Below are 12,837 nucleotides of genomic sequence, written 5' to 3'. Positions count from 1 at the left end.
TAAGAGTGCTACAGCCAGATGGGTCTTCCTAAATTCCCTTGTTTGTATATCTTGGGAAGCATGTAGAAGATCCTTGGGGGATGAAGTTACAAAGCTTCTCTTGAAGTTGTTTGGGGAAGAGTTTGATATCCTTAAACTCCTGGGTGAATTGTGGTGTGGTGTCATAGAATATCAGGGTTGGAAGGGACCTCAGAAGGTCATCTAGTCCAACCCTTTGCTCAAAGGAGGACTAATCCCCAATTTTTGCCCCAGATCCCTACATGACCCCCTCAAGGATTGAACTCACAACCCTGGGTTTAGAAGGCCAATGCTCAAACCACTGAGCTATCCCTCCCCCCCCTTTTCTTTGAGTTCTTTAAAGTAGGTGGTGTCAGAGTTGTCAGTCTGCCTCACTGACAGTCATCTCAGTTGAACTATGATGGCAACCTTTTTGTCTGCTGCTTTGATCACTATTTGGTGGATGGATTTCAGGGACTGTATAGCTGTCCTCTCGGTGGTGGATGCAATATCTGTTAAGGATTTCGTAGTCAATCTTCAGTCCTATGACTACAGAGGTGGTAACTGATAACTTCATTTGAATATTTTCTTGCAACGTATTAAAGCCTTATGCTTAACAATCTGTTCCACCTTGCCTTTAGTGGTGACACTATGATTACCTTTCCTAGATCTGAAGAAGAGCTCTGTGGAGCTCAAAAACTTGTCTTTCACCTGAAGAAGTTGGTCCAATAAGGGATATTACCTCACCCACCCTTGTCTCTCTCATATCCTGGGACCAACACAGCTACAACATTGCAAACAATATTCCATGTATAAGCAGACAGTACCCTGGGACATCTATGTAATGACCAGTAATGTATGTAGATACACTAGAACAAATTTTCAAAAGCAGTCAGTAAAGGCTTAGTCCAGAAATTCTGCATTGCATGCACATTTGTGGATACAGAAATGTAAATTACAGCCTAAGTGTCTGTGTATGAAAATTTGTCCCATTAGTTCAGCCCTTTCTTTCTCCTCCTGATGAACTTCCACCATATAGATTACTGTGGAAGTTTTAATATTTTATATTGTTACATTACATGCTATAGCATAATGTTTGTGCATACACACATACACATGTACGTATATGTAGAATACCAAAAGTATTTATAAAGAAAAAGCTAAGATCCTTTATTGGCACTCCTTTCTCACTTGCAATATAATTATTATTATTTTTAAGAGAGCTTCCTAGAAATGAGTCCTGGGAACACTACTTAGGTATAGTGTTGGGAATGGTCCATTATTACTTATCCTGCCCCATTACATTTGTACGTTCAGCCTCATAAGAACATTACTGTATTTCAAATCTATCTGGATATTATAAAGGAGGAGAAATGACGGTCACAGCAACAGTTAGATGTAATAAATACTAGAAAAATAAGGTTTACTTAAAACCCACAGAGGAAAAAAGCACATGAAGATATCTGATAAAAATGATATGAATAAAGGTAACACTGTTCTTTACATGGCCTTTTACCCACTTTTTTCTTCTTAAACGCTCCCTATTTTTGTTTGTAAAAATTTTTTTTTCAATCCCAATTAAAAAAATGATTTTCACTTTTGTCAGAGGCTTTTATTTTAAACCAACCAAACAATAAAGGTACAGTTCACATTGAGAACCTAGTTTTAGGCAAGTCAGGCTTTTCAATTATTTGTTAGCAGTCGTAGGTGGGACCCACTCCTGTATCTTTTTACGCGTTGTAGAGAAAGGGACATATTGCCCAGGAGTGCCACTCAGATTGAATTTATGGTTCTCCCAAATGAATTTACGAGCAGCTGGTGGATGAGTAGTTGGAGGGTCTTCAGTTATGCAGTGAAGCCAACAATGCCTGAAGAGAGAAAAATATATTACTAGTTATTAAAAAGTAATATAAGATCTCCTATAATAAATCCTCTTCCTTAATTGAAAGAGTTTTTCTCTGAAACTTTAATATCTGGCTTTTATTTTTGGAACTCAGGCTTTAAAACTTTAATCTATTCTGATATTTTCAAAAAGGCATATTTCACGGTATTCAGCTAAAGACTCCTATCAAATAGTCAATTGGCTAGATAAGAGTTCCATTACAGAACAACTGAGAATATACTAGATTTTAAATCCACTGTGAAATATTGGAAATAATATTGTGATAATAATAATGTGAAATATCTACCATGCTGTAATAAGTAGTCATTCAGAATATATTTTTAATAATTTGATTGCTGGTAGTTTACCTTCTAGCCCCTACCAGTCAAAATGCAGGACAGACTTCAGATCACATTTGGATTAGAAAGAACCGATTCCATTAAAATTTAAAAACCAGTGATAACTGAGGTTTTAGAATTAAGATAAGTCTCTTTTGTGAGGCCATATAGTTATTTTCTGAGCAGCATTTTGAAGTACCTTCTATTACAATTAATTTATCAGTCTATTTTGGACATCTTTATTAGTTTAATGTTTAACTAAAAATAATAAATGTTTGGCTGAAATAGCATTTAAAAGCAGAATTACACTATCAGTTTCTTTCTTTAAATCTCTACTTAAAACCCACCTATGTAGTGATGCCAACAAAAAACTCTTGATTAAGGAGACGGGGTGTGGTCTCAGGTGCTTACTCCACTGTTCATAACTGTTTCAATGTTCCCTTGTGCTCCCCTCATCTGTTGTCTCATTTTAAAATTTAGATTATACGCTTTTGGGTAAAAAACATTTTGTTATAGGTCTGTACAATGCCTAACACAATTTGGCCCTTGCTTCTAGGTAGGCAGTACAAATAAAAAAACAAAAACAAACAGAAGCTTTGTATTTGGAAGAGATTTTACAGGGCTCAAATAATATAAAAAAACTGTGTATAAACTACTGTACTTGCATTACTGTTTACCGTGCCATTTACAAAGCTTTCCTTACTTTTCAAGCACAGTAATAAGTAGTTTTGAGGTAACAGGATAATGATTGACATAGACACAACCTCTCCACATAAATGCTTGCTGAATGCATAATGTGATTAACAAAAAGACTATTTACTGTACAGTAACGGATGTTCTTTGAGATGTATAGTTCATATACATATTCCACAGCTAGAGATCACATTGTCCAGTACACATGCAGAGAACTTTCCAGTTAGCAGTGCCTGTGGGGGCAGCACACGAAACTGTTGCTCCCTCATGCTCTCAGCGAGAGAGTAAAGACCTACACTAGGGCCTCCAAGTGACTTCTGACTATCGAGGTAGGGAAAATACCTGGGCACCCTCATTCTGAGGTAGGCTGCCACTGCTGCCAGGCATTTCTTAATATTCTGGGTGCTGCTGATAGGCTAAACAGCAAAACCTGGTACTGGTAAGGATAGTCTCTTATTGCAAATCTCAGGAAGTGCTTGTGGGCCTGGTATATCAGAGTGTGGAGAAACATCCTGGGGATTGAGGGTAGCATACCAGTCCTGATCTAGGGATGGGATGATGGATACTGGGGACATCATCTTGAACTTGAGCCTCCTGAGGTACGTGTTCAGGCCCTGTAGGTTTAGGATAGCTCATAAACCCTCCCTTTTTCTTGGGATGAGGAAATATTTTGAGTAAAATCCTTTAACCCAGTGATCAAAGGAGCCGTCTTCTATGGCTTCAAGAGCTTAGACTGACCCTCCCAGTGACTGGGACTTCAAGTGACTTCAAGAGCTTAGACTGACCCTCCCTCACTCTCGTGAGATGAGTCCCCAAATAGGGCCAGGGAGGGAACAGGAGAGGAACTGAATTATGTAGCCTCTCTCTACAGCGTCCAATGTTAAAGGGTCCGAAGTGATGCTGGACCAAGTGTGGTGGAAATGCACCACATGGTTGCCAAAAGAGGGGAAGGCCAGGGATGGGTAGAGAGTGGTATGCTGTCCTTGGCCGTGGAGTCAAATCTGCTGCCTTAACACAGAGGAGGAGGGACAGTGGGATGTGGTGGCCCCTTCTGAGGGGTTTTTCTTTGAAGCCTTCTGCTTCTTTTGGCATACTCAGGTGGTCTATAGTGGTAGTAGTGGGCCTGCCTGTAAAATTGTTGAGACATGATGGCTGGAGTATAGACCCCCAAGGATCTGAATATGGCCCTACAGTCTTTAAGCAACCTCATACCTCACCTGTCCTGTCAAAAAGCAACCTTCAAGGGCAGGTCCTTGGTTGTGGTCGGTACCTCGCTCAGAACTGCCTAGAACAGCCATGATGAAAACTATCCAGTGCAGTTGCCATTGCCCAGGAGGCTTCTCCCTAGCATTGGGTGGCACTGAGGGACTAAGATCTTCCTGAAGGTGAAAACAGAACCAGGAATCTTGACATTGGCATTGGCAACAGTGCTAGGACCCCGGAAGGCACCAGGAGGCTTCCATGTGTATGCACGGGGAGACTCCGACCCTGGGCCACAGAGGCTGTGGTCCTGCTTGTGCTATTGTCAGCACCTTGTGAAGTGGAGCTGGCACCCGTGATACAGTGATAGGTGAGATCTGCAGCATATCTAGGTCATCTCAGGTCATGCTGGGCTCCTGTGCTTAGAGATCTTTTCAGCTTTGAAGCACCTTTGATATGGACAATCTCGTGATTAACATCCGAACTTGGGGAAGATATTCTGTGCTTCTTCTCGCCTGAGGTCTTCTGCTCAGTGTCTGGCTGATCCCGGTGTTTCCTCAGTATGGAGGCAGAATTGAGGCGTGCCTTGGATCATTTCAAAGACGCCTCAGATGAAAGCCTTAAGGACCTCTGCTCCCCCAACTGTCAGAAGATTAATCTGGATGCATGGACTGCTCCAGCAGAAAGGCCCTCAAGTGAGACTCCCTTAAACTCTGGGTCCACTTTGAAAAGGATCTGCAGATCTTGCACTGGTTCAGAATATATGTACCTCATTGAGGCAGAATAGACACCTTGTGTGGCTGTCGTGGAGAGGCATAACAGCCTCTCAAGATGGGCAGTGCTGTAAACCTGGGGACTTGTGGTCTATCATTAAGAACTGAAGATGGTCCCAGTACTGTAGATGAATGGGGGGTCTGACAATCCCAAAAGACTAACTCACAAGGCCAACTGAAAGATGCAACAGAGTAGCAGCCGTGTTAGTCTGTATTCGCAAAAAGAAAAGGAGTACTTGTGGCACCTTAGAGACTAACAAATTTATTTGAGCATAAGCTTTTGCTGTAGCTCACGAAAGCTTATGCTCAAATAAATTGTTAGTCTCTAAGGTGTCAACAAGTACTCCTTTTCTTTTTGAAAGAGGCAAGAGGCTCTAAATGGAGCTGCTCCGACACACACCATCATGGCAAGAGCGTACTGAAGGTAGGGTGGTGGCTCTGCCTGTTATAGCATTACTGAGCGCATGAGGGATTGAAGAGCACAGGCACTGCTAACTTGAAAGTTCTCAGATGAGTGCACACTGGACATATGATCACTAGCTGTGAATATGTATATGGATTCTCATTCAAAGAAAAATTATTGCTGGGTAAATATGAATGTATTAGTGCTTTATCCCTGGGCCTGGCCTATAAAACTAGATGATACCAAGCCCTCCTCTGTGCAAATTAAGTTAATCTAAGCAAGTGAAAAATTTCAATAGTAACCTATTGAAAAAAAACAACCACAGAAGTGCATAAACTATTTGTTTTTCAGTCTGTCCCTATTCCAGTCCCCAAAAATCTTTAAACCTGAAAATATATTTTCATACTGAATTTTGTTATAATTGTACATATTAATACATTTAGCATCATCAGTCATGCTGGCAAGCTTTCTGGTGTGGAATTAATGAGGTTTTGCCAGTCAGCTGTCACTTGACCTAAATCTGAAATGTCTTCTGTTCCAGTTGTCTCTGCCATTTCTCTTCATGCAGCATCACAAAAAGGATCAAACTAGGAGGCAATGGAAAAAGTAATATTTATAATTGAGTTCATCCCCTTCTAGGGATTTACAGCTTTGGGGATGCTTCTCAGCTAAGAGACTGTCTTTTCGTCAAATTGCTCTTAGCCAATGTATTTAAAGTGAAGTCCTCTCTCTTTAATAGGCGATATTAAATCTATTTTTAGCAAAATCGGTTAGACTTATCAAAATGTCAGTCATACCCTTAACTAAAGAGTTCCAAATTGAGATTAAAAAATTGCTATAAGAATAAGTTGGCTAGAATTTGATTGGAAAATTCTTTAAATTTCTAGTAAAGGTACAGTAAACAGTGCCCTCATTTCTCAATGTCCTTGCTAATGGAATAATAAACTGGAGGGAAGATTAATTTTATTTTAACAAGATGTTTAAAATAGGCTATTACTTGCCCGTTGTTTAATATAGACAATGGCTCCTAAGGGAAACCATCCACTTGGAAGTTGTACTTCCATCTGAAAGTTCTGTATGCTCTAAGTTAACTGATACCTATTATTATCATCATCATAACAGAAAAATCCTTTTTTCCTAGTTTGTGAATTTGATATGGCTACTGTCAGGCTCTGGGATCACGGCAGTCAGGTCTGGTGGTTAGAGCTGTAGTCAAGAATAGGTTCAGGGGTTGAAGCGGACTGGAAAGTCAGGACTGGGCTGAGGGCTGTGGTGGAAACTGAGGTCAGAGACAGGCCATGGGTCAGAACCAAGATTACAGTCCATAGACAAGCCAAATCAGAATTATAATCAGAACCCAAACACATGTCAAAGGTCAAAGTTGGGTGGGAGTCAGCCTGAGGGCCTGGGGGGTCAGCAGCAGGGTGAAGGGCTAGAACAGATCAATAACAGGGCTGGCACATGGTCTTAGTAGGAATGAGCAAGACTGAACAAGTTTTGGGCAAGAACTGGATCAAGGGCAAGTTGGAACCCCAGGGAGTTTAACACTATGAGTCAGCAAGAGGGTTCCTGGCTAAGAAGAGCTGTTGCACACACAAACTTGCAGCTCTGGTGGGGTCAGAGAAATACCATCTGACGCAGGCCCTGCCTGGGTATATGCTGCTGCATGCCAGAGAGATAGGGTCACTGCAGGCTCTGTTAGATGGCAAGTCATGGTACCTATTGAGGTTCCAGGGGAAAGGGCGTCCACATCTAAGGCTGCTCCCCCCAACCTAAGGGGAGGAGCTACAGGACCCAGGTCTTAAGTGAATTTGGGAGACAACAAATGAGAAACATGGATGGGAACTGAGGGTCACAGGGTTAAAAGGAGGAACCAGAGAGGGAACACCAAGCAGAGAGCCACCGACAGCACCCACTGCCCTTGAAAGCATCTAGGAGTCAGTGGATGCGGCCCAGAGGAACCTGCCTGGAGAGTTGACTTCAGGGAGGATCAGAAATAGGGCCCCACAGTCACAGAGCACCTCCCCATCCAGTTTCCCGCTCCTGTTATAGTGGATGGCCACCGTGGCCAGTACCAGGAGGAGATTGACAAGGAGGTCTCATAATTTCATGGGCTTATGGATCAGGAAGTTGTACGGAGAAGTGAAGCCAGAACCTGAGTTGGTGGTTTTGGAGGAGTCAGAAAAGGGGCTGCAACCTGGTACCCCGACATAGATGTGGAGCAGGTGTCGGAGGAGGTTATGAACTGCACCAGGTACACGCCCTGTGCTCACAGCTCCATGAAGGAGCCGACAACTAGTATCCCCTGGTTAGCAACTGAGTGAGCAGCCCTGGTCTAGCTGCGGGTTTGCCTCGCAGCTTAAGCAAACTCCAATTTGCTGGTTGTCCATATAGTGAATTCGTTTCTACCTAGAATAAAAGACCCTCAGGAACATCAACAGGAAGCAGAACAGAACACACAGTTTAAAGAGTACTTTATCAGAAAGTAGAATTTTTGAAGTTAGCCAACTTAGTTACAGTTTTATAGACAGTAGGATAAACAAGCGAGGTGCTGAACTTTGTTTCATTTTTTTTCCCTTACTGCCATATTTCATATGAACTGTGGACAGAGTTAATTAGCTGGTATGGAATAAAACATCATATCATTTCAGTACTAGATCATGGTCAGATAATAGAGGAAGTAAAAAAGGGACTACACCATTCTTTCTGGAATCACAAGCAAATAATTGTGCACAGGTATGGCAGTTCATGAATGTATGTCACAGGAAGGAACTGTCAAGTTTTCATCTGATAGATCTCAATATCAGTACCTTCCAGAATATTTTGTATTTCATTTTTCAGCTCTGCTGACAATCGTAAGTGTACAGTCACCGTAGAAGTCACACTACTTTAACCTACGTGATGAGTAATAACCCTAAGAATATAATTAAAAAAATATTTTTCAGTTTATTTACTTTGTATCTAACACTGTTGCATGTCAGTTTCCTTTTCTTGCATGGCTTTGTGGGAGTTTTGCATAGCCCACAGGGTGAAAAAAGTGATTGGAATGTGGTTGTAAAACCACAAATATTGGCAGAGAGACCTGGACAGGTGGAGTACAAGAAACCTATTTTAGCTCATTTTAAAGTGACTAGATTTCAAGCTGACAGTGTCACTTAAAAGTTGCATAATGTCTAACATCTGCATCTGTATGGGTATGTGATATGCATACTTTTTAATAGTCTGATAAACTCATGAATAGTCTCTTAACTACCTCAGTCCACAGAAAACTAGAAAACCTGCGAGTTTTGCCCTATTCCCTAGCTTCACTTTACTGCAGTGTTCCAAGCATCTGATGAAGTGAGCTGTAGCTCATGAAAGCTTATGCTCAAATAAATTTGTTAGTCTCCAAAGTGCCACAAGTACTCCTTTTCTTTTTTTAAATCAAGGAGTAAAATCTTTTAAAAATATATTTTAAAATAATTAAATCACTGCTAGGCTACCTGGATATTTGGAAACATTGGAAAGATCCAGCATGAAACTTTTACAGTTCAAATTTAACACTTGCGTTCAATAATTTAAAACCCACAATCATAATGGACTTTCTTCTTGGAAAGTATAAAGAAAACCATTAGTCCTCAGAGACACACCAGCACTGTGCAGTTAGAGAGGACTGAGCACAAAACAGTTATTTTTACAAGCTGTTTTGAAAACTCAAGTATCTTATTCAGTACATTTTTATTTGGTTTAAAGATATTATAACCATCACTGCAGCTTTCCTTTGAAAGCCCAGTCATGAAACCTATACATGCGAGACCAAAATGACACACTATTTTGTGTTTAGATGACTAATTTTGTTGTCTCAAGCAAGGCTTTTACTTTAATGGTATCCCTTAGGCTAACCTGTGGAAAAAGTGGAAAATGACCCACCCTGTTATTTTGGGAAGACCTCTCCTCAGCAGTCTCCTCATATATAATCTTTTGAAATAGAAAAGTCTGTATAACGCTTATTTCCAGAATCTCAAGGAAAGCTCTTTATGAACTACAATGGACAATGTACCTCAGATGTAGCCAGATTTCTGTGCAAATTCTTTGCTGATGGGTTTTTCTATATGAAACAATATAAAAGGAACCCAAAAATGACTAATCACTTTAAACCTGCATTAGAAAATTGACAAGTTATATGGGCAGGAGGAGATACAAGAGGGCAAATAGAAGCTTTTAAAAAGCTGAGACAGTTTCCTGAAACGTACTAGAAGAGAAGCAGCATACTGCAGAGCAACCTAGGGCTAGTGAAGCTTCTGAACTCTGCTTAGATGAATTAAGGATAAAAAAGAAATAGATATAAATTTGAAGAGCTAAAAACAGTCAAGTTCCCAAGATCAGGTAGCACTTAATTTTTATATTTTTAAAAATTAAATTATAAGGATAGTTCAAAGTGACAGCCACAAGAGATTAGAGCCAAGTATGTAACATACAAGTGGTCAAAACAGGTATTAAGACTACATAACATTGTAGTTATATTACTTGTAACTGCAAGGCTGAGATACCACTGCGTGGGGTTCCAAAGACCATGCTATTTTTCCTCAAGAAATTAAATAAAATTAACAATAGTAGAGCATTTAATGCAATTCTGCATTAAGATAAAAGAGCAGCAGGTGTTTATTAAAGCCAGTGTGTGAATCATTTTACAATGCATTAATAGAATGTAACTATTATAATGGAGGGCAAATCTGGGATTTAATTTTGACTACAGTGAAAGTGGATAGAAAGACCTCTCCAATTATCGTGATTTTTGCACACTTATGGGAGAAGAGAATAGAGAGGAAATGAAATTGACACCACTTATGACTTATTTCTGTTAGGATAACTGATGATGGCTTCTGTCTGCATTTACCTTCCCTCCCCCCACCTCTTGTTTCCATTTTCCTTTCCACTTCTGTTGCGCTGGTGGAAGCTACTATTCTATCGTACAGTAATAGGGGTGGTAACCATGGCAGCTAATCAGACTGCAGTAGGGTCAGATTCAGTCACAAAACATATAGTTTATTGTGGAGTTAGTGAATGGATGAAACTCCACAGTTCCTGTTCTGGAAAAAAATGTTTTTCATTCTTTGACATCTCTTCCCCATCCCTTGCTTTATCATTATTTTCTGGAAGACTCCAGCAGCAGCAAACAGTTTTAAAGCAAAAGTAGCTATTTCTCATGTTTCTGAAATAAGGGTTTTCCTCATCAGAAGTTTGAGGAGTTTGAGCAAGAGTACAGATAGGTTCATACTATGTGTATATTATGAAGAATTATTCCAAAGGGATGGGGAGAACATGAAGAGAAAATGGGAAAAGAGGAGGGTAACTGGAGAGGTCTTTGAGATGTGTGGTCCCTATTTAGATTCCAAAACGTGGGTGCGCATGGGTGCCATGCACCAAAGCAATTTTGTAGCAGTGTCTGTTGACCCCTACGTGCGTTGTGTGTCACCCTTCTGTCTGCAGCCGCGGCTATGAGAGGCTGTATGGGTTGATATCGCTCCAGTATCCCTCTTATTGCTAAGTAGTGTAGTCCACAATAGAGCAGGGGATGGAGGGCAGGTATTGGAATTCAAATAGGGACTACACATCTCAAAGAACCTCCAGTTACAGATATGTACCTCCTCTTTTTCTTTGAATATGGTCCCTATATGGATTCCAAATGTGGGGTGTAACGAGCAGTGATCAGCGTGAAGCTGGGTGCTAGGACTCATGAGAAAGTACACTCTGTAGTACGGAGTGGCCTATGCTGCATCTGCAGCCGCTGCAAGGCGATGGGATAGTAAGACATCAAGGTATGGATGAGCTTGGGTTGAAACATGAAAGGCATGGGTTTGTTGGAGTTAGAAAGCTAGTGCACACCAGAAGTAAAGAGAGTGTCATGTTTTGTGCCTGTGGGAGGCATGGGGTTTGGGATAGAAGACTGGGAGGTGGATGCACTGATTGAAGTGGAATTCAGACACCACCTTCGGAATGAATATTGCAAGGAGGACTGTGTCTTTGCGGAAGATAGTGTAAGGCAGATCGGCCATCATGGCTGCTAGTTCGCTAACTTGTCTCGCTGAGGGGTTCAAAAGGTGGTTTTGTGAGGGCAGAAAGAACTACATCAAGGTCCCAAGAAGGAATAGCTTTGAGTACTGGTGGAAAGATGTAGAGCAGACCCTTTAGGAAGCAAATAGTGGTTGGATTTGGGATTTCCATTGCAGAGGGCCAATCCATTGTGGTCCCATCCTCCTGCCGTCATCCTGGAGATTGCACCTGATCCTTACCCTTTACCTCGTGGAAGGTCAGCCAATGGAGCAGATCCACATCACCTTTTCGCGCTGGGCCTAGCCAGGTTATATGGGTGGCCTGGCCACCAGACACTCCCCTAACACATTACCCCCAGGCCTGACTCCAGGAGTGGGTCCATATCCCTAATTCAGGAGAGATTCAGTTTAAGTATCTAGGGAAGAGTTCAAGTATCTACAGGTCTTGCTCAGGAGTGATAGTAAGCAGAAGCATGAGACTGACCAGCAGATTGATGCAGCAGGTGGCAGCAATGCGGATGCTGTATTGATCCATGGTGATGAAGTGGGAGCTGAGTTCTCAGACAGAACTCTCCGTTTACAGGTCAATCTACCTCCCTATCCTCACCTATGGTCATGAACTTTGGGTAATGACCGAAAAGGCAAGATTGCAGGTACAAGTGACGGAAATGAAGTTTCTCCACAGGGGAGCTGGGCATACTCTCCAAAACAGAATGAGGGGCTTGGCTATTCAGGAGAGCCTCAGAGTAGAGCCACTACTTCTCCAGATCAAGAGGAGCCAGCTGAGGCAGTTCAGGCACCCTGATAGGATGCCCAGTGGGAGGCTTCCTTTGGAACTCTACTAGGCATGTCCCCACTGGGGAGGAGGCCCCGAAGCCAACCAGGAATACACTGGAGGGATGATATCTTCCAGCTGGCCTGGGAATCCCCAAGGAGCAGCTAGAACCTGCTGTGGAGGAAAAAGGGAGGTCTGGTCTTCCCTACTCTTCTCCACGCTGCTTGCTGTGTACCCTCACCAGGAAATGCGGCATAAAGGAAAAAGAAGACGACAGACAACAACCGACGACAACAGTGCTGGGTGCGTGAAGATGGAGGCATCATCTACTGGGCGGCGGGGGAGGAAAACACTGAGCACTGCCGAGTGGACTGGTATGGAGCTGTGGGAGAGACCTGACATTCTGAGTTGGAAGAGATAGTCCAGTATAATAGGAATGGATATAGTGTCCGGGGTATTGATGGCAGTGAGCCCAGGAGGTAAATCATTTCCATTTTGCTTTATAACAGTCCTTGGTGGAGGCTCGTTTGCTGTGTGTGAGGATATTACACACCGGTGAGGAGCACGCCATGCCTATGTGCAAAACCCCATCCAAATACCAAGCCGTGAGGTGGAGCAGGCCTGGGTTTGGGGTGTTGGAGCAGCCTTGAGGAGGGTTGGGTGCATGCAGAGGGTGAGTGGAGAGCTGGAGGAAGTCTGTGAACCAAAGGATGATATGGACACCGAGGGAGGGAGTATGAGGAG

The 12,837-nt window shown here is 42.2% G+C and overlaps 1 protein-coding gene across 1 annotated transcript in view; it reads right to left on the bottom strand.

The window, feature by feature from the left end:
- Positions 1–1,592: 1,592 nt before the first annotated feature.
- NDUFA12 (NADH:ubiquinone oxidoreductase subunit A12) overlaps positions 1,593–12,837 on the bottom strand; it is a 42,473-nt gene continuing 31,228 nt past the window's right edge. The window contains exon 5 of the mRNA XM_038408462.2: positions 1,593–1,865. Coding sequence (XP_038264390.1) covers positions 1,685–1,865 — 181 coding nt within the window. The 3' untranslated portion in view covers positions 1,593–1,684. The remainder of the gene's footprint in view (positions 1,866–12,837) is intronic.

Source organism: Dermochelys coriacea, chromosome 1, assembly GCF_009764565.3.
Source record: "Dermochelys coriacea isolate rDerCor1 chromosome 1, rDerCor1.pri.v4, whole genome shotgun sequence".
Taxonomy (NCBI): domain Eukaryota; kingdom Metazoa; phylum Chordata; order Testudines; family Dermochelyidae; genus Dermochelys; species Dermochelys coriacea.
This window is presented reverse-complemented; position numbering and strand designations above follow the sequence as displayed.